At 40.4% G+C, this 23,130-nt stretch overlaps 1 protein-coding gene across 4 annotated transcripts in view; it reads right to left on the bottom strand.

The window, feature by feature from the left end:
- The window catches only part of LOC146000385 (uncharacterized), an 891,759-nt gene that overhangs the window by 424,345 nt on the left and 444,284 nt on the right, over positions 1-23,130 (bottom strand). For all 4 annotated transcript variants that reach the window (XM_083137967.1, XM_083137965.1, XM_083137966.1 and 1 more), the window contains exon 3: positions 12,674-12,965. In XM_083137967.1, coding sequence (XP_082994093.1) covers positions 12,674-12,965 — 292 coding nt within the window. The remainder of the gene's footprint in view (positions 1-12,673; positions 12,966-23,130) is intronic.

The raw sequence follows: 23,130 nt of genomic DNA, 5'->3' as shown, positions 1-23,130 counted from the left end.
AAGGGGGGAAAGTGCCTCCGCAGCAAGCCCTGGTTGTCATAAACTACAACCTGCCTTCGCACAGTCGGTCGTTGGGGAAACCGGGATCCACGTTTAAACCGCAAATTTACGTCCACAACGCGGAACGCGAGCGAAAAAAGAAAAAAAAAGATACATTGAGGATGGAAGGCTCTAAAACGATTACCAATATCGATCGAGTGTTCTCGAAATCATGTAGCATATCTTACACCAGTCACACCGCCATGGCTATTGGAATTTTTATTTCGGCGTTATTAATGGCGCCGTAATTCAATGGCGGAGCGATAGCATAGAACATCTCTCCCCCCGTCCTACGTGAACCTTCGATATTTTTTCCCACTTCAAATGCATACACAATGAATAACTCAGGCTGGATTTGTGATTGCGTCGTGGGTGATTTATGTCTCGCGAGTGTGAAACAATTAGCTATAAAAATCAGGCGCACGGTGCGTCTACTTTGTCACCCGGATGGTTTAATAGCCACTAGGAGCTTGTGGTGGATTGTCACTAATGTCTCCTAGAGGGCATGCTTTAGTGTTCATTCCGAGAAGTACAAAGGGGTGAGGGGTGGTTGTGGAACCCCGAGAGTGTATTTCTTTTAATAATCTTCTCATTTGCCGAAATTAATAGAAGGCAAATGTATTGATTTCGTATCACGTTTCACTTATTACGTTAATTTCTAAATACCGGGTATTCGAAAATTCCCCGGACGAAAGTGAAAAATCGATTGCAGCTACCAGCCGTTTGCAGCAGCGCGCATTACTTATCTCCGCCTATTCGTTTGTTATTTGCACAAACCTTCAGACACACTAAAATAGTTCATAATTCAAGTTTGAGGAAATCTGATGACAACATATACAAAGATACAAGAGTTCACCAATTTCGTGGATTCCTGAAAACGGTAACAATTTTCTTGTAAACACATTTTGCACACGGCTGCACATGTTCCTAATGTTATTGGTGCTTTTTTCAAAAGCAGGTGGTTCAACAAACTTTCTACGACATATAACACACAAGGTGCTATTTTGTGAACGAAGCGATACTTCAGGTAAGGCATGTGGATTATCAGCTATCTGCATTTTAACGTTTTGGAAGTTAATGTAACGGCTTAAGTACTCGTAAATATACATGTAGTTATCCCGCCCCCGGTTTCATAGCTGTACAATTTGGCAACACTTAAATCACATGTTCTGACGTCACACGCTACATAATCTCGAGGCCTCGTGTCCGAGCAAGAAAATCCGCTCGACCACTTGGTCTCGGGTAGCGAAGCGACATACCCACATCTTTTTCCCCCCAGAAACAGTAAATTTCCCTGAATATTTCCATTACTTTTCCAGAAAAAGTAAATTTCCTGAATTTTTCAGGTTTTCCAGAATGGTAAGACACCCTGATACTAAGATACTAAGATATAAAAAACATTCGGGTACAAAAGATTAGCATTCAATTTTTGTATCGTCAATTTCACATAAATATTTTACGTTACTTAAGATCCGATGCTGGTAAAAAGACAACCTGTTTAAATATGACCTGACACAAATGTGGAGAATTGCACTTAGAAAAAAAAAATATCATTATGTAGTAAATTTTGGAGGGCATTGAAGCTACGAGACAGATTTGAAGATATGTACTTAGAAAATAAAATATCATATAGTAAAATTTGGAGCTCATTGAAGCTACGAGACAGATTTGGAGATACGTACTTTGAAAATAAAATATTATGTAGTAACTTTTGGAGCTCATTGAAGCTACGAGACAGATTTGGACATATGTACTTAGAAAATAAAATATCATGTAGTAAATTTTGGAGCTCATTGAAGCTACGAGACAGATTTGGAGATACGTATTTAGAAAATTAAAAATTATGTAGTAAATTTTGGAGCTTATTGAAGCTACGAAACAGATCTGGAGAATTATACCTAGAAAATAAAATATTACGTAGTAAATTTTGAGGCTCATTGAAGCTACGAGACAAATCTGGAGAATTGTACTTAGAAAATAAAATATTACGTAGTAAATTTTGAGGCTCATTGAAGCTACGAGACAGATTTGGAGATACGTATTTAGAAAATTAAAAATTATGTAGTAAATTTTGGAGCTTATTGAAGCTACGAGACAGATCTGGAGAATTATACCTAGAAAATAAAATATTACGTAGTAAATTTTGAGGCCCATTGAAGCTACGAGACAGATCTGGAGAATTGTACTTAGAAAATAAAATATCATGTAGTAAATTTTGAGGCTCATTGAAGCTACGGGTGGTTCTTGTATAGTGGAAAGAAGAAATAAATTTCCCACTGGTGTTGGTGCATGCACAAGGGGTTCTATATTTACCCTCATCCCCTGTTCATAGGGGCTCTTACCCCCGAAGCAGCAAATCAACAGCTACAGAAAAGAGAAGCGAGCGCAGACGTTCGTCAAAGGAGCCGTACCTTCAAAGGATGCCGCCACCTGAGGTGGTTTTCTTAGCGAGTTCCTGATGAGAGGGATCCGCTGGGGGGCTTCCCGACTGTGTCGAGCGCCTGCTGTTCGCGATGCGGGCCACCCGCAAAGCAATTACAAGCGCACAGTTTCGCTTTTTCAACTACCTCTTATTTAACAATAATTATTCTCATAATTCACAAGAGTTTAGGCCATTTTGTGCACCTGAAATTATTAAATGGGTGCTTGGGGAAATTAGTTACCTTCAGGTACAGCAGAGAAATACTGTGTCGTGAAATGAAAACAAAATACGTACGAGGAATAGGTGTGTTAATGTTAGTTCACGTTCATACCATCTGTGAATGTGATGCTAGGTAGAGAGCCTAGTTTGAAAAGGATGCTATACTCTCTCCTGGGAATCTGTGGAGCAAGACCGCGCATAACGGTAGAGAAAGGGAGGAAGTAAGTAGTGCGCACTGCTGAAAACGGCTGGTAGCTGCAATCATGTTTTCTCTTCTCACGTGTTTATTGGCCGAGCACTCTCGAGCCACTACTTGCGCAGAGACTTGTTTTCCTTCGCCTGCTTCACATATTCCCGGGACAGAATGTAGACTATAAGTTGCTAGATATTCTAGAATAACATCAATTGCTAAATATGCAATGAGTTTGAGTATGTTTTTAAGTCCACCTTATACACAGAAAGCCGGCCACCGTGGCGGAGTGGTTAGCATATCGCGATACGACGCCAGGGGTCTCGGGTACGAATCCCGGCCTGGGCATGCATGTTTCTGAGTGTCCATTCATAAATTTCATCATCACATCATCACTCATCCCCATCTTCGTAAATTAGCCAAACGTGGCACAAAAAGCGTAGTAAAATAAAGCAAATCAATCAATTATACACAGGAAGGCTAACGAGGACTGGACCTACAGTTTTAAGTGAGATCCGAACCAGTATGTGTCTCCACCAGGTACCAAACCCCTTAACGTTACCACTACGGCATCGGGGAAGCCACGCTTGATCTGCACTGAAGGCACGATGAATGAATGTGCAGTGTGATATGCATAAAATACGAAGAAAGGGAAACGAAGTTTATATTCTGTGGCTACCATGAGTACAATCGTTTGTTATATTTATAAGATGAGGATGGAGTATGCGACTATATTATTATGATTACGAGATATTCTTCTCAAGTTAACATACCTAGGTTCTTATGTCGGTGTTGTCACGCTCGAAGTTGTACCTAGTGAATTTTCAACTATGCTAAGTCTAAATAACAGGGTACAGGAGGATACTTCTGGGATATGTCGATCTTAGTTAATGTTGTTACCTAGACGAGATTCAGCCTTACGTTATTGTCGGTTATAATCCTATCCATACATATCTATCTAGTAGTGTTCTCATCTCGCAGTTGGTAAACAAATTGATACACTTAGGGACACGTATGAACTAGGGATGGCCAGATCCGGATCCTGGCGGATCCGAAATCCGGATGGTTCCGGATCCTAAAAATTTTCGGATCCGGATCCGGATCCAGAACTTTCGGATCTGGATACAAAACTTTCGGATCCGGATCCGTTTTGCCATCCCACATGCGCTTCTTTGGGAAGTAAGAATGTGCTTATAACATATTGTTACCTGATTATATATATATATATATATATATATATATATACACATATACATACACACATATATATAGTGTGTGTGCGCGCGTGCGCGATTTGTAATTAATTAATACGCATACACTTACAAGGGAGGTCTAAGTCTCCCCCTCCGACTTCCATTAAACTTGGCAGGTGTATAGAGGCCCCCCCTCAAATGTCAAGATGAGGAGAAATTGAAGTGGGGATCTGACCCCGAAACCACGTAAATATGGCATAGGAAGAAACAGGGAGCATAGGGCCTCTCTATACACGTGTCAAATTTCATGGGAATCGGAGGGGAACACAGGGGTCAGATGATCCCCACGTCTATTTGTCCTCATCTTGACATTTGAGGCGGGTTTTGCCCCTAAAACAGTTTCTTAGCCGAAACAAAAAAAAAACACGTATTTCTTCCTTTGGGCCCCTCTATACACCTGCCACGTTTCATGGAAATCGGAGGGGAACACAGGGGTCAGATCCCCACTTCAATTTGTCCTCATCTTGACATTTGAGAGGAGGTTGCCCCCTAGAACAGATTTTTAGCCGAAACAAAAAAACACGTATTTCTTCATTTGGGCCCGTTGATACACACACCTGCCAAGTTTCATGGAAATCGGATGGGGACACAGGTGTCAGATCCACACTTCAAGTTGTCCTCATCTTGACAATTGAGAAGGTTTCGCCCTGTAAAACCGTTTTTTAGCTGAAACAAAAAAAACACATATTTCTTCCTTTGGGCCCCACTATACACCTGCAAAGTTTCATGGAAATCGGAGGGGGACACATAAGTCAAATACCCACTTAAATTTGTCCTCATATTGACATTTGAGGGGGTTTTGATCCCTAAAACCGTTTTTTAGCTGAAACAAAAAAACACGTATCTCTTCCTTTGGGCCCCACTATACACCTGCCAAGTTTTATGGAAATCGGAGGGACACAGGGGTCAGATCCTCACTTCAATTTGTCCTCATCTTGACATTTGAGGGGGTTTTGCCCCCTAAAACAGTTTTTAGATGAAACAAAAAAACACGTATTTCTTCCATTGGGCTCCACTATACACCTGCCAAGTTTCATGGAAATCGGAGGGACACAGGGTTCAGATCCTCACTTCAATTTATCCTCATCTTGACATTTGAGGGGGTTTTGCCCCCTAAAACCGTTTTTTAGCTGAAACAAAAAAAAAAACACGTATTTCTTCCATTGGGCTCCTCTATACACCTGCCAAGTTTCATGGAAATCGGAGGGGGACACTTAGATAACCTCCCTTGTTAGTCTTACACTTTGTAATTATATAACACTGCATATATTATAATGTTTCATTTTAATTTGTAAAACTGTAACTGTAGAACAATTGTATAATTTTTGTATAACATTTCTATCTTGTTATATGTGTTAAAGGTTTCATCCTGGAATGGAATGTCTCACATTTATGTGTGTTTCCATTTCCAATACATTCGAATGCATACATATTCGTTTCAATGGCATTTACAAAATCACCTCTGACATTTTATGTTAAACAAGTAAGATTATTTTTGTGCACGAGTGTGTTAGCCGATGCGTAGCAAAGTATGTTAGGAACAACACTTGAAAAAAATTCTTGTAGGACTAACGAAAAATTTCTATGTAATCGAAGATCATAATACCTTTTAAGGTGTGGTAATATTATAATGGGATTGAGATACAAAACTATCGGATCCGGATCCAGATCCGAAACTTTCGGGCCCGGATCCGGATCCGAAATTTTTGGATCCGGAACTCTCGGATCCTGATCCAGATCAGGAACTTTCGGATCCGGATCCAGATCCGGAACTTTTGGATCCGGATCCAGATCCGAAACTTTCAGACCCGGATCCAGATCCGAAACTTTCAGACCCGGATCCGGATCCGCTGATCCGGAACTCTCGGATCCGGATCCAGATCCGGAACTCTTGGATCCGGATCCAGATCCGGAACTTTCGGATCCGGATCCAGATCCGAAACTTTCAGACCCGGAATTTTCGGATCCGGATCCAGATCCGGAATTTTCGGATCCGGATCCAGATCCGTAACTTTTGGATCCGGATTTTTCGGATCCGGATTCGTTTGGCCATCCCTAGTATGAACACGCATGGGAACGTCATGGTGTACGAGATTAAAAGCCCTATCTAACTTCTTATATTTAGTACTGAAATTTCGTTTCCATCAAGAATATATTTCTTCTTCAGCATCAGAATGCTCGTGCAATTTATAAGAGGGATGCTATTTCTTTATATAGTTCTCAGGACTATATTTTCTTCTTCCAGCGTTCCAAAATACTTGTTTTAAAGTTTTCAATGTCTGTCTGTCTATTATACTTTACACGTTTATCAACATCATGATCAATCAAATTACAATTAATTAAAATACTATAAAGTTTTGTTGGTATGTGGAAGCATTTTGCAAGGACAGTTTCTCTTATTCACAGCAGTCAATCATGTGAAGCGTGCCCAGAAACGTAAGTATGTTTCTATTTTAGAGGGCTGATTCTCGTACTGTTTAATGGAGATGTTATGTGTGTGTATTTATAGGAGTTCGTATCTTGCCTAGTTGAGTATATAAATATTAAAAAGTAATTAAATACATTTCAGTAACAACACACAAAAAAGTAGTTCACAACAGAATATTGATACTTTGCTGTGGACATTTATATGTATATTCCTGTAAACTGTATGTAATGTCGCTCAATTGTTTCTCAAAATATTATTTTATCGCTCACCGATTTGAGGGGTCTTGAGCCTCATCAGCCCCTCCTTTGCGTGCGTCCTTGAGTGTAATTCTCTCTTCGTCTCATGGTTGGTGCAAGTTCAAGTAATGAGAACTCCACCGTCTACAACTACACACACCCTCCGCCCGTATATCCTTCACAATCCAATGTTGCAAAAACACGGGAGCGAAAGGGTACGTCGGGGATTTAGACCAACTACGAACTTCATCTACGAATGAACTGACCTTTCAGCTTCACATGGCGCGATTGAGATTTGTAAGCTCGTTTACGTGAAGTTCAACCAGTCCCTCCGCAATGTCAGCCACTTTAAGAGGAGTTGAAGTAAGCTTCTTACGTCAGTCGTAAAGTTCCTCTGCATTCTGAAGGCTAGTTCGGTTAGACTGTGCAATGCTTATCATGATGTGGAGGCTTCGAGATAACATTGTACGGCAATACCCACTAAATCTTTATTTGTTGCACTGGTTTGTTATTTTCCATTTACTTGCTTTTACTGAAGTTTCTAAAAGGAGGAAACAAATTTCTTTCCGCACAAAAAGTGTTTCAGTTCACAGAACTTCTGAACTCCTGTGGCTACGTTAATTTATTTATAGGCTTGGCGGACTTTAGATTTGACCGACGTTATTGGCTTTCATTTTTCACCTATCACAACAGGTTTAAGCTAGGTTTGTTAAAGGTTCAGGACCCCATAAATTATAATGGGTTCTATTGGCTTCCGCAATAGGACCGGAATCTCTTTTCTCGCACAATTTAAATTCGGCCCAAGTTGCGTATTGTTTCATTTCAATACGGAACTTGGACCGGATTTAAACTGATCCGGAAAGAAGTTCCTGGGAAGTATTTAAATCCACCCGGAAAAAAAGGTTCCTGGACTGAATTGATACAGATATAAAGGTTCTTTACGGTCCAGAACCCATTTACACTTGCTGATTTTCTCTCCTGTACAGGAATTGAATTGATTTAAAATTCTTCGACCTTTAACAACCCTGGTTTAAGATGAATGATCTAGAATGGGATTTTAAAAACAAGGGAACTAGAACCTATAAAGGAAAAACGTCACAACATTTTAAAATATAAAATGATTCTTGAAGCTCAAGTGTGTAAGAGAACAGTCTATACTCTGTCACGGGAATCTCTGGAGCAAGTGAACGAAAACAAATCCTCTGAGCAAGTAACGACTCGACCAATGAACGCGTGAGAGAAGAAGCGAGTGCATGGAGGGGAAAACGCGGGTGCAGCTACCAGTCGTTTGCAACAGCGTCCACTGGTTTGCTCCACTCACTCGCTTCTCCCTTCCTCTACCGTTATGTTCGGCCTTGCTCCGTAGATTCCCGAGACAGAGTGTACTGTTTCTTAAGGTAAAACAAAAACAACGCAAGTAAATCGTCAAAATGGCTTGTTGGTTTATGGCATGTTAACGTATACAACTGTATCATAATTAGACCTGGGATATTAGGTTTTTAACTTATTTTTTACTTTACAGGTATGTAAAAAATAATAAGTTCTGTCAGTGTTTCGTTAAAAAACGCAACAACTGATGAAGTTTTATAGTGCCTAAAAAAACTATTTCGCTTCTTAGAATCTATTTTAGGTGTATGCACCTAAATCAAGCCTTGTTTTTAGGTTTTTATATATTTTAAAAGGTTTTACAGGATTTTTATGTCACACAGAGGCATTTGCTTTGTTTGGGCACGAAAACATTCAATGACGAACGTGTATGAAACGTAGTCTCTGTCGATTTTCCTTCCTCCAAGTCCATGGTGATTTTTCAAAGCTCTAAACAAAGCAAAATGTCTCGTGCCATGTTACCTGTACAATCCAAAGTGCTTTGATCTGTGTGGTCTTGCTCACTTTCGCGTCACTTCGGTGCTTTGTGGCATTCACGCCTTGCGAACTAACATTTTAGCATTGAAGTTTTCACCACTGACTATGTTCTTGTAGAAAGATTATTTTCAGCATATATGATCATGAGAGACAAAATTGCGGAGTTTGACTGTGGATAACATGAGAATAGACTGTTGCCTAACTATACGGCGAAGAGTGGATTTTAATAGCAAATTTCCAATGATAAGTTCTGCCAGTGCCGTAAGGTTAGGCAACACACATAACATTATGCAAGATATAGGTGTCCCATTTTCATTGCCGCTGACTATACCTAATCAGTTTTTTTGGAGCCTATTTTAAGAACCTACAAGCATACTGTTTAGAAACAACTAAAAATCCGAGGTCTACGCATAACCATGAGCACCGGCAGAATTTCTTAAAGGGGGTGTGAACCCAGTCCATAATCATATTTTTGCTAACATCGAGTACTTTAAGAAACCCTATTTTACGCTTGCTTAAACAAATCCGCTTTCTTGGTGTCAAAATGTCAGCTTTGAGTAAAGGATGATATTTTTATGTGTTTTTGGAATAGGTTTAGTTAGGCATGTATGTGATTATGATGGGTTCCTCTCTATATGCTGCACATTCTGCCTGGGAACGTTCTAAACGTTATCACGAGGGACAGTGAAATGAAAACCTTAATTTGTTTTTGTTTTTTTATCTTGTCGATTTATGCATGTAAATTTGCACAAGTTTGCTGCATTTTAGCATAGACCCATTGCGGATCCATATAGGTACCGGGTTGTCCATTTATAATGATAGCATGGAATATCTCATGCAGAATGCATCCAATCGAAAAATTGCACAGAAAAAAAGTTTGATACTATTGAGGGGGTATGTCAATGCCGCAAAAATTTCGTGGGGGGGGGGGGGGGGTTAATGTGAAATTTCAAATGGAACACCCCCCCATTCGTTTTACATATTTGGATTCCGTGTTGAAAAAGAAGTATTTCTTGTTCGAAAAATTTTGTAAAAAAATTGCAACCTTGGAACATTTATAAACATTTGGTAGTTTCAGTTTAATTTTGTTCCCTTTATGTAATAACAGTTTTGGTTTCCGTTGAGAACATTGCAAAAACGAATTTTATTCAAAAAAATCTGTGGAAAGAATTCGGCAAGAGAATTGTTTGCAATTTATGTTTTTGTGTAACAATAAATAATAATAATTTGTTCCAACTCTTTGGTTTCAAGGAACAATTTAATTTGAACAACAAAATTAAGTATGTTACTACAAATTAGTTATCATTTGAGGTGCACAAATAAAAGTTTAAAGGAGCAAATGTTCGAAATGATGACCGTTCTCTTCAATGCATTTCAAAACACGGTGTCTGAAGCTGCACACTGTTCGTCCCAAAATGTCAGGAAACATAAATTGCAAACAATTATCTTTTGCCGAATTCTTTGCACACAGTTTTTGAATAAAATTCGATTTTGCAATGTTCTCAACGGAAACCAAAACTGTTATTACATAAAGGGAACAAAATGAAACTGAAACTAACAAATGTTTATAAATCTTCGAAGGTTGCAAATTTTTTACAAAATTTTTCGAACAAAAAATACTTCTTTTTAATCCAAATATGTAAAACGAATGGGGGTGTTCCATTTGAAATTTCAAATTTACCCCCCACCCCCCCTAAGGGGTGGGTGGCGGCGACAAAATTTTTGCGGCATTGACTTACCCCCTCAATAGTATCAAACTTCTTTTCTGTGCAATTTTTCGATTGGATGCATTCTGCATGCGATATTCCATACTATCATTATAAATGGACCACCTGGTATATTTTCAAGTCTGAATTAGTGCCTGTACACGTCAAGAAGAAGGGTATTTGGAATCTATGTGCAGTCACTTACGAATGAGCCACCGCGAAGGTCTTTCCACCTATCGGTTAGGCTTCCAAAGAAAAAGAAGCGACTGCTCTTCGCTGGTGGTGTTGCGAACGCTCTTGATCAGTGTTGCAGGCATCAGGTCGTTTTCTAATAAATAACAGTCGATACCTTATGCAAATTGGAGCTGTTTAAAGTCTGTCCTGTAATTTTGTCTGATTTTTAAGGTTTTCAATTAACTCTCCCTATTATCTCTCTTTTCTTTTCTCAGCGTATTTGTTGACTGTTGCAACTTTAAGTTTTATCAAACCTTGTGACTTAATCGGTTCAAAGTTCTTGAGAGAAAAGGCGTTCTAGAGACTATAAATTCTCATTGCCGTAAGAAATAGGGGAACACAGAAGACAAGGAAGAGAATGTGCAAAACTGCAGAGTTAAGTTAATGGAAATGTGAGGAGGAAATCCGGTATCGCCCGCTTAGGTACATGAGAAGCCAAATAGAATTCACGCCATGTCCTCTTGTGGACTCCTTAGGAAATTAAACGGTGATATGTGAAGGGAAGGGATAAGATTCACACCGCCCCCATCTGCCTGATACTAGGGACTAGCAAAGCTGCAGGGATCGACGGCTAGCAGATAATCTGCAGGATTTAGAGAGGAAGCAGAGATAACCCTCGGATGGGGAGCAGAGCTAATCTGTTATTGGAGAGTTAAGTACGTGAGAGAGCGTCCATATTGTGTTTGTAGATATCAGGAACTGCTGCCTTCAAAATGTAAGAGGGATTGCATATCCTAAACAGCCCCCACGTAGGTTACAGACACATCACATTACTTATATGATGCGATGAGACATTTCAGTAACGTAAGAGTTATTTCTGGAAGGCACTTACCAACAAATACTGCAGGAACGAAATTTTATTTTGTATTGTCTCGCAGGATTGCTATTTTGGTTGCCAATTGATTACGTATTGTCGTGGCTACAAACAGATCGACCGGAAGTATTTACAATAACAGTGTACGATCGGCAGTTATGTGTAAAAAACTGTTGTCAGTCTAGATAATACAGACAATGCTTGAGCCTTCTAGAGTCACTATTTGCGCAGAGAAATTGTTTTCGTTTCCTGGCTACAGAGATTCCAGGACTAGAGTCTAACACGTGCAGACTGTGAACAATATGGCGACGAACGTGAACTTAACAATGGACGTAATACAAATGATATAGATTTGCCTCGCGTTGTCTACTACAACACTGTCCCGGGAATTTTCCGGACTAAGCCAATGAAAATATGCCTTCTGCGAAAGAGAGGGCTTGACCAATAAGCGCGTGCATGGAGAGATGAACGCGGCTGCAACTACCAGCCGTTGCAGCAGTGCGCACTGCTTTGCTCAGCGCACTCTCTTCCTCCCCTTTGCTATTGTTATGCATGGTCTTGCTCCACAGATTCCCAAGGTAGAGTGTGAGTCTCAAAGACAAAATATAACATATTCTCGCCATTGCTTAAAAAAATGTGCTATTTGTGTCTGACGATTGCCACTTGTTCGTTATATATGTTTTACTTTCTCCCAATAGATGGTGCTTGAAAGAGAATACTATAAGTTTTCATAGTAAATAGGATTGTTCTCATTTAGAGGTAAGCTAATACTACTGACTAATGGCGCTCTATTTCAGAACAGCGTCATGAATTAGTTTTTAGTGTAGTCTGCACCTAGACTGTGTAATCTTTAAGCCAATAAGATCTACGCGCAGGCAATTAATGTAGATGTGGACTTAAAGTTTACGCTACATAACTGATAATACGAGTAGATACAATTGTATTGATTTCTTTATTTAAATAATTAAATTTGGGATATTCGCAATTTGTATCTAGTATCAGCTTAATAAACGTTTTGCTTGGAGATAAGGCCTGCTGATATTAAATTGATAATATAGATATACAAATTTCCGTCGTCGTGTTCCCGAAGACGAAGGAATCTGACATTGCAAAATTATCACGTGAATCTATTAAGACATTAATTCTTGTTATCGTATGCCCCACACATACTTTTAAAAATGTACCTTATAACCAATAAAATCTTCACAAGACAACAATCATAAGGTTAAAAATGATGTGCGAGGGTAGTTAGAAAAGTAAGGTACTTACCGGAGGTGTGCAGCGCACTCCCGCCGAGCAGGACGTCGAAGCTGCCCTCAGCCAGCATCTCCGTGTCCTGGTAGCTGATGCTGAGGGTGGCCTCCTCCTGCTGCAGACGCGCGAGCACCGACGCCAGCCCGCTCTTGTCGTCCAGGTCCTCGCCTTCCCGCAGCTGCAGCGTCACGACCCCCTCCCGCCCGGAGCCCTCCCCGCCACTGCTGTACATGAACACTGCGTGCGAGGTAGGAGACGCGTAGGAGGTCTGCAACGGCAAACGCACGCCGGGAACCTCGCTGATGCTCTGGAAAGAAGAAGAAAAAGTACGTTATATTCAGAAGCAGTAGTGCTTGCAACGTGCCAGACTTACATACTACAAGTTGATTTTGAGTGTTATACCCAAATGCCGTGTTTCGTACAATTAATGCATTCTCATAAGAGATCGCAAGAGAGATCGCCGAGAAAGCGGCACGGGCATGACGTCACTATTATAAGGAAAGGGCGATCCGCCCTTTAGGCTCCACTACATAGCAGCCTTCACTCTGTCTCGGGAATCTTTGGAGCATGATTAAGCATAACGGTATGGAAGAGGAGAAAGCGAGAAGACTTGTTTTCGTTCGCCTGCGCCACAGTTTTACCGGACAGAGTGTAGGACATGGAAAATATTTGGATTATGCATAAGTGACTTACTTGAAGTTGGGGTAAGTTACCGCTGTCAATGCATATGAACTATTTGCAGTTCTGTACCTTCAAAGACCTACTAGCCATTCAGTTTAGTTATTGCACTACCTTCATGAATTCACCCGTTAATTTCATTATTGAATCTCTTCCAAGAAATTAATCACTTCTTATTTGCATTAAATGGAATGGAGAGTTGTCTCACTGACTCGACAAGGAAACCAAATTATTAGTAATTGTTTAGATTACCAATTTAACAATGTATTCACTGTAGATACCGTTTAGATAAGTAGGGTAGTAATTGTTAGGCTAATTGTTTGAATTTCCTGGAGACAGTCGTGTGAGTGTGTGCCAGTCAACCGGTCTGCCCGTGTTAGTTATCCTATCTCAGAAACTACCAAATCTATATTTGTTGAATTGATAGATAATAGCTTCATTCAATATGAATTAGCTATATGGGTCATTCCATGTGATCTCAACAAATGAAAATGCACTTTTCAACCTCACATATTTCGATACATTTTAAATTTGGCATAATGAAAGGACTACCTGAGGTAGGAAACTACGCAAAGTTGCAGATACATATATTTTGTATTTTGGAAATTAGAGGGGTGCAAAATATGTTGACTCTATTTTTCTAATAGAGCTCTTTACTTTTATATTCATGACCACCCCGCTTACAAGACTTTCTGGGTTTGATCCGATTGATTTGCTTGATTTTTACTTCGCTTTACTGCAACTATTGGATAAACTTTTGAATCACCCTATCGTCGCGATTAGCCTGTGGAAGAAAAGCGACGTAAAATAACCTAATTCATTCATTGTTCACGTTTGAAGGAAGTCTGAAGTGATGCAGTAGAACAGGTTGCGGACGTGCAATGGGCCACTAGATATAAACTGCGAACCATCGGTCTCATGATTTAACAATCGAACGCACATTTCCTAACCTATGTTGGTGGTACGTATATTCTGGGCAGGTTTCACAGATAGCGTTGCTAGCCTACATTATACGCCCCTGGTCAGTCATAAAACTCCGACTCCTGAGTTGTTCTGGATGTGTCAACATTATCTGAACTGGTAATGGTTGTCTCTCACACCACGTTCCTCTGACCTTGCACCACCCTAGTATACGGGAAAGTCGTTGACCTCAGCTCAACCCCATCTGCTTTCAAAGGGGGAGAGTCCCCTGGTGGACATCTATCTTGCGTCCTTCAGTATCCCCCGGGTGCTTCTAGACAATGGATATGTAAACGACGTTAGTGAACTGTTCTGCGAAGTCTCCTGCATCACAGGGTAAACCGCCGTTAAGCCAGCTTAGGTTCTACAGAATCCACCATGTTGGAATGATAAGGCTTTAATATGCACAGAGTTAATGATTTCGTTTTCATGGGTAGATCTGGTAACACTTTCGTTGATGTCACGGGTATACATGAAGGGGGTGGATATAAGAGTAAATAGGCGTATTAGAAAAATAATAATCAAATAACACAACTAATATAAACTAATATTAAAATATTGTTTTATTATCACATTACTATTATAACATATCCCCTGGGGGAGAGTTTTACTTTACATACCAATGATACCAACATCTACCACATTTCTTTACATTAAATGTACAGTCATGGACACTCTTGGGTTACAGTTGAAAGTCAATGGGATGGTTACAACCCAGAAGTGTCAGTGACTCTACGAAATTTTCATACAGTTATTTAACTCTTACTCATCTTCTTCAGCAAACGTTTTTGAAACTTTCGGACTTTTCTTTAATCAAGAGCTATACATTGTATGACCTCTCAAGAGGTCAGTTGTGATACTTTGTAAACACATTCATCCATTTATTATTTGGTTTAAGTTGTAGAGTGCGAAAACATAAAGTTCTTATCTGCACTGTCTCGGGAATTTTCGGAGCAAGGCCGCGCATAACCGCAGAGAAAAGGGAGAAAGCGAGTGGGCGAAGCAAAGCAGAGCGCGCTGCTGCAAACGGCTAGTAGCTACAGCCGCGTTTTCCCCTCCATTCTGCGAATTGTGAGCCTTGTTAAGTTCTTTGGAACACATTCAAACCTTACTCTCGGCCCCCGTGGCGGAGTGGTTAGCACATTGCCCTACGACGCTAGGGGTACCGGGTTCAAATCCCGACCTGGGACTGGATGTTTGTGAGTGTCCATTCATAAATTTCATCATGTCATCACTCATCTCAATCTTCGCAAATTAGCCAAAAGTGTCACAAAAAGCGAAGTAAAATAAAGTAAATAAAAATAAAAAATCAAACCTTACTGGTGCGTGAAAATAATAGTTCTGTTCTTCACAGACAAATTCACACACACTGTAAGAATACTATATACTCTGTAAGGAGTGCCGGCGATTGAGTTGCAAAACTGGGGGCAAATGCCCCCCACCCATGCATACAGTTAATATATCGAAATACGTAGTTGCTAAATTTCGTTATTTAATTATTAATAAATAATTGCTATCTGACGCAAAATCCCCCCACCTACGATCGGAGTTAGGCTAATGCTCCGTCCCCCCTTCTAGAAATAGATCTCGTTCTCAACTCATTCACTGTCTAGTAGAAAACGTTGGTATTTTAACTAGTACAGAAAATGCATTAAAATGAAAACTGAAATGCAGGAGACATTCTATTGTTGCAACATCTTACAAATTTTGTCTCGAACCAGAGAAGGGTCTCGGATAGAATCCATAAAACCAATAATTACATTTGTGATTATGCATATCACAGTCAGAAAATAAGTTTATGCTTCTACCTTACTGAGAGATATGGTGTGGACTTCAATCACAACAGTGCGCGATCCGGATTCATTTTTTCGATTGGAATTTATGTTAAGAGATTACACTGGACATTCTCGTTGCTACATATGAATACTGAAACGAAAACACACTGACATTGTTCATATGGTAATCCTAAATCTTCCGTGACGGTTTCCACGTCATCGTATTTCGAGGGTCTGCCACTGGAGCGCTGCAGTTGTTGACATTTCATTTCCATAGCCCTCGTGGTGTGTTTATGATCCGTCTCTGGAGATTTATATCCTAGATTTGCCGAGATCACGTAACTACCATGTGCCATATCTATCTACCACATTATGCAAAGTATTATTAAGAACGAATGTTTTGTGATAAATAAATAGTTTCTTGACATTTATTTATCACAAAAAATCTCACATTTCGTAACTCAGATATGGCCAAAAATGCCAACAATGATAAAATTTTGTTGAAAAAAGTAATTTGAACCCTTATCCACGGAACGTAGCGAACACTCGATTACAATTCACTTTCGATATCTAAATACCTATTAATTACTTAAGGATGGAGCATTACAAATAAATTCCAGGGAAAAAAACACTGAATGTTCAAACAAGTTTGTCATTATATCAGTAGGAATAGGAATGCAATACAACCTGCTAATAATTCCACATATTTTGATAACTGTATGGCTTGATTGATTGGTTTGGATTATTTTACTTCGCTTTTCTGCCACTTTTGGCTAATCGCGAAGATGAGGATGAGCGATATGATGAAACTCTACCCATGCCTGGGTCCGGGATTCGAACCCGGGTTCCCTGACGTCGTATAGCGCGCTATATTGCTATAATATCTTACGGAGCACCATGCGATGTCATACCTCATTTGTTTCGCTAAGAGTATTCTAACCATCTACGCAGTGCACTTGATAACCTGAAAACAAGGAGCAGATGTAGTGGTTGAAGACTTTGTTACATTACAGTGCAATAATGCTTTTACATTAATATGTACATGTTCTCGTTGACATGGCAAAATCTGTTTCAAATATTCATTTCTTTATTATCTACATACATTATTGCACACACGAACATGAAGCGTAATATACAACACTCCAACGATCGTATACCTCTTTTCTGAACGGTTATGTGCAATGTCCTCATGTAATAGAATCCACTTTCGGCCTTTTTTATCTTCAGCCCGGACGACGAATATGAGTCCAGCCCCTCGTACCAGCTACACCTCACACAGGAAGGTCGCTCACAACGTCTACCTTTATGAAAATATACCTTCCGCTCCTCCATTCGGAAGTAATATATAGCCTTTCCTTCTACGTGCCTGCCGTAGTTCCGAGGTTTAAAATGATAATACAGGAGCCAAGCAGCCGTTCGGGCTGTCCTTATTTTACTCGCGTATTTTCCCAGCCAAGGAGAAACCTATTCGGTGCTTGCATGACCGCTCTCCCCATCATTTGACTGTGGATCAGCATTTCATCGCCCCGAGCGAACAAATTGTGATATATAGAACTGTATAAAATTATTAGAATTATAACGTATGTTCTTCAAGCATAGCTTTAGTTTCGCAGTTATCTAAGGGAAGCTAGTAAAAGATACGATCCCACGTATTAAATTGCAGCCAAGTGTATTTTTGGTGTAAGTTTAAGTTCCGATATCCACTGTCTCGGGAATCTCTGGAGCAAACGACCGAAACCAAGTCTCTGCACAAGTAGTGACTCGAGATGGTTTGACAAATGAATACGCGAGAGGGGAAGTTAGTGGATGGAGGGGAAAACGCGACTGCAGCTCTGCTTTACTCCGCAAAGTCGCTTTCTCCCCTTCTCAACCATTATGCGCGGCCTTGCTCCAAAGAACATTCCAAATGTGTTCTCCATGTAGGAATAACATCAACACGCATCTACCTACCTGCCGATCTCTGTGTCGGAGTGGTTAGCACAGCGTGCTACGACACCAGGGGGTTCGACTGATTGATTGAGTTGGTGTTTTAAGCAGGGTTTCGGAGCGGAGTGCGGAGCGTACTAAAGGAGCGCTCCGGAGCGACTTCGAAGCGTCATTTCTACTCCGCTCCTCGCTCCGGAGCGGAGCGTGGTACGACAGCACTCCGATCCGGAGCGGAGTGGTTCGATTTCTTGAGAGACACGCTCCGCTCCGGAGCGGAGTGGTTCGACTTTTTGAGTCGCACGCTCCGATCCGGAGCGGAGCGTGATATAACAGCACTCCGCTCCGGAGCGTGATATAACAGCACTCCGCTCCGGAGCGGAGTGGTTCAGCTTTTTGAGACGTACGCTCCGCTCCGGAGCGGAGTGGTTCGGCTTTCTGGGACACACGCTCCGATCCGGAGCGGAGCGTGATACAGCAGTACTCCGCTCCGGAGCGGAGTGGTTCAGATTTTTTAGACGCACGCTCCGATCCGGAGCGGAGCGTGAGACAACAGCACTCCGCTCCGGAGCGTGGTGCTTTTAACAGCACGCTCCGATCCGGTTAGGAGTTGTTTTTTTTTACACGAATGCTGTAATGCAGCTATGAATAATGGAATGTGCGCATTAAAGCTGACTTCCGTGACGGAGTGGTTATAGTGGAACCACATGGAAAAGAGCCTGCAGTCCTGTTTCCACGTACTCTAGTTGTTTGTCTGTATGATCGCCCCCGCTTGGAGGGGAGGGACAGAGTGGATCATGCTTCCTTATTGCCATAGTGGAACGGGTGAAGGGGGAGGTGCGCGAGGACTTTTGGCCGAAGCTTTTTTGTTTGTGGTCGCTCTACAGCACAGCACCCTATGACGTCAGGGATCCGTGGGGTGGTTCAAAACCCGGCATGGGCTTGTACAGGGTCAACGAAGTTAGTAATAAGTTTGTTTTATACACTTGTATGTTGAATTGTATCTTCTGCAAATATGCTGTATAAAGAAACAAACTGCCAGAGTGCTAAGTGAGGCGAGTGTACAATCTTTGTGTGTATCGTTCATCAATTTAATCCTAACATCGATCATCCCCATCTTCGCGATTAGCCAAAAGCGACAAAGAAGAGAAGTAAAATGAACCCAATCAATCATGCACATTAAACATTGGTAAAACAATACAAGAATGTTGTTTTGGCTCATTAGAGAGAGAGAGAGAGAGAGAGAGAGATAGAGAGAGAGAGAGAGAGAGAGAGAGAGAGAGAGAGAGAGAGAGAGAGAGAGAGAGAGAGCTATAGTACGTAAATTGTTCATTTGATATAAGTTGAAACATGAATTACGTAAATAGTATTTCTGTATTGAGATGAACTATTTTGTATTGTGACTCTTAGATATAAGAGTTTGAATGTTATGTGTTGAATGGGTTACGAATAATTTCAAGCAATCAGTTTTTCTGCTTTGCGGATTTGTCCGACCCACCTCCCCCATAAAACAGACAGCTTCGTTTTGTGCCGTATTCCGTGTTCCTTGCAGGTGACTCAGTGCAATCGGCTAGCGCATTGGTCTTGTGCCCGTTTCAAGAGGGAAGGAGAGTGAAACTGGCACATAGCTTGTTTGTGTGTGCTTTCGGGGTTGAGAACTTCGTTCGCTGCGCTGTACGTTGCGTTCGACGTATCCGTATAATAGAGACATCGGCTTTGCCAGACAGATCCAGTGTTGCCAGTTGTATTAGAATTATGCTACACCAATTCTGGCTAGATTGTTCTCTTTTAAAAGTATTACTTGCGCGTGTTGTTCTTCTCTTCACTGTCTTAAAAAGAAGCCTTTAAAAGCTGTGTTCTCTTGTATCATTACATGCATATTATGTGTGCTTGTCAACGTTGATGTATGGACATTTAATGAAATTTTTAACGCCGCTGATTCATGGACGTCTTCAGGATTTTTTCCAGGAAGGGACAAGCAAGATATTTTTCCAAGGGAGGGGGGCAGAATGAGGCAGAATTTCCCCAAAATAGTATTACTCCCTTTAAAAAAATTCTACAGTTTGAAGTTATCATGTTCCTGCAACGCCCTTGCAATAATTAACGTATATTACTGTGACTGAAATGAAATTATATACGTGAAATATATACTTTTTGATTGACTTTCATTTCCTGGTGGCGTGGCCCCCTCCCTTCCGGACGTCCATGCGAATGGAGAAATCATTCCAACCAGCCTCGGTTAATGGAATTATAAGGTGACTACATTTGTTAAATCAATATACAAGAACAAAAAAGAAAAATCCGAAATTGTTAATTCTATGGATCATAAGCCACGAGAATCATGGAAGATCTATACTGTAATAATGAATTGAAGGAAACCATGCCGAGTTTTTATTTATAGTTTACCTGTTCAAGTAGGAATGGAAAGGTGCACAAAAAGAATTACAAAAATGTATGTAAAAGAAAACCAAGTATTTCGATCAAGTTATTTCTATAATTGTAATACAATGGCCAATTGTCCTTTCAACTAAGTATAAGTTTCAATTTGTCTTTTCCGGACTATTCTCATGATCCGTAATTTTAAACAAATCCTAGATAAGTCGGTAAAAAAAATAGGACACCGAAACTATGGAAAAGAAATATACTGTGATAAAGAAACAAACACAAAGGAAACACCAATGACATTAACGCGGGTCAAACCAACACCATTTGTCGTTGAGAGCTGAACTCACATCCACGAACTCGCTGATATATTCCCATGGAATTCGTCTGATATTGAATACCCAATGATGCTTTCTGTTATTTAATAGACATTTATGAAGTGAATACATTATTAGAACTTTGCCAGATTTCAGAAAACACACACACACACACACACACACATACGTAGAGGTTGTTCGTTTGGAAATGAATTTCCAAGTTGTATTTTTATGCTCTTGTGAATAGATGTAAAGGAAAGTGAAGTCTCTTATTGTTAAACATAATTACAAATGTATATTTGCTTAAGGATTAATTTATCACAATATACACTGCAATTATACATTCAACATACGTGCCTTTTGTTATGGACTTTTGGTGGATTTAAGACTCAACAATACGCTATCGAGAATAGACCTACAGTTTAAATCCTACCTAATGTGGGATTCGAGCCACTATGTCCCTCCACCGGGTATCGATCCCAGTGCTCCTTCATTACAAGGCGACGTTGTTACGACTATGTTATCGGGGTACAGCGCGCTACTTTTTTTTCAGTTCACATTTATCAATTCTCTCATTCTCATCGTCGCGATTAGCCAAAATTCAAAGCTAAGTAACAAAAATCAAATCAAATGCCATCAGTGAGGAAGGCACGTATTGCTCGCAGCCCTGTTTTTCAAAATGAAACCATAAAATTCAGGACATGACTCTATCCAAGTAGATAATATTACATTTTGTGTTTATCGCGGCTATTAAGGTTTATACTTCATATTTCGACTTATCTGCTGACTACACATTCTTCATTACTGAAAACTTGCTTTCAGTTTGCTGTGTACAGCGTACTCAATACAAAAATATTTATTTTATACGTATACGTTTTCTGGCTTTCTAGACTCAGAAAGTTAAATATAGCAACATTTCATTCGTTGTTTTTCCAAAATTTTTGCAATTTTCTTATAACCACTATGCCTATTTCCAGGTTACTGCTTACAAACTTGAAATGTTAGATATGGCAACCCGACATTTTGTAATTTTTGCAGTAGTATACGTATGTAACCATTAAATACCTATTTCAACTTCCCGCCTTTAAAATTGGGAAAAAGAATCGATATGACAACCCTGTATTTCATACTATTTAAATTCCCCTGTTCGGCTGTATACAAACAGCATTCCGATTTTCGACTTTATACCTTCATAAAAGTAAACCAAATGTGGCAACTTACATTTTTGGTTAAGCCGGTTTTCAACTTTCTAGTGTCAGGATTTTTAAAAATTTAGACATGAAAACTCTGTAGCTATGTCAAATTAAGACATTTCCTTATTGGCCGACGGTAACATTAATAAGCATGATTCCGATTTTCAACTTCATACCTTCAAAAATCGAAAAGTTAAAATTAGCAACCTGAATTTTCAATTACTTTAAACTTTTCCCTTTCGCTAAATTCAAAGTATCATACATAACCAGCGTAAAAGAAAGTAAGATATGGCAATCATGCAGCAGCGAGTGTTTTGCATGAACACCTGTCCGCCTTTTATCTTCCTCCGTACAAGTTGCTTCGGCTTTCCTCTGCGCGCTCCTGGCCTTTTAGAAGGTCGAATGGATTTTCTGCAGTAGTTTCGCCAGTGTTACTCGAACCAATATTCCGGAATAACTCACTTCTCCCGCGGCGTGGACTGTAACGTCGGGCCGATATGCCGAAGTGCTTAGCCCGAACCAGAAGTTGAACCGAAATGAGTTTCAGTCGCGATCCCTGGTGGCAGGAAATGAGAGTGGTTCCATTCTCTCAACTTATAAAACCACAGGTGGCACACCTGCTATTGAAATATATTGTCCCCAGAAGTAGTAGTAGAGTAGTAAAAGTGATAATGATAATGTAATAATAATAATAATAATATCGCTATGCGGTTTAGTGTTGCCCACGGGACGAGACGGGACAGGCTTTTAAAAATTCGAGACGAGACAGCATTTCAGAGCATTCCCACGAGACGAGACAGGCCAAAGTCTCGTCTCGTGGGCAACACTAATGCGGTTGATTGTGCCGTCCCTGGTGTATTGTGTAAGGATTATTCCTTGCTTATTGGCAACACTGTATGTGAGTGACGTAATCTTGTCTGGACTGTTTCCGTGGCGTTAGCTTTAGTAATAATCAGTTTTATAACAACAATAACGTGCGATTTTCAAATGCCGTACAAATTCCACAAACAAAATTACTAATGTACTCGGAACCTTTGATCGTTAGTTTTCTGTATACACTCGTATTATCCAACCTCGGAGCGCTCCGGAGTCGCTCCGGAGCGGAGTGTGTAAGTTCTTAGAATATCGCTCCTCGCTCCGGAGCGGAGCGTCACAAGGTATCGCTCCGCTCCGGAGCGGAGTGAACCGTTTCCTAAAATTTCGCTCCTCGCTCCGGAGCGGAGCGAGAAATTTTCCAACTTCCT

This window comes from Lepisma saccharinum, chromosome 16 (genome assembly GCF_977018435.1).
Source record: "Lepisma saccharinum chromosome 16, izLepSacc3.1, whole genome shotgun sequence".
Lineage (NCBI taxonomy): Eukaryota > Metazoa > Arthropoda > Insecta > Zygentoma > Lepismatidae > Lepisma > Lepisma saccharinum.
This window is presented reverse-complemented; position numbering and strand designations above follow the sequence as displayed.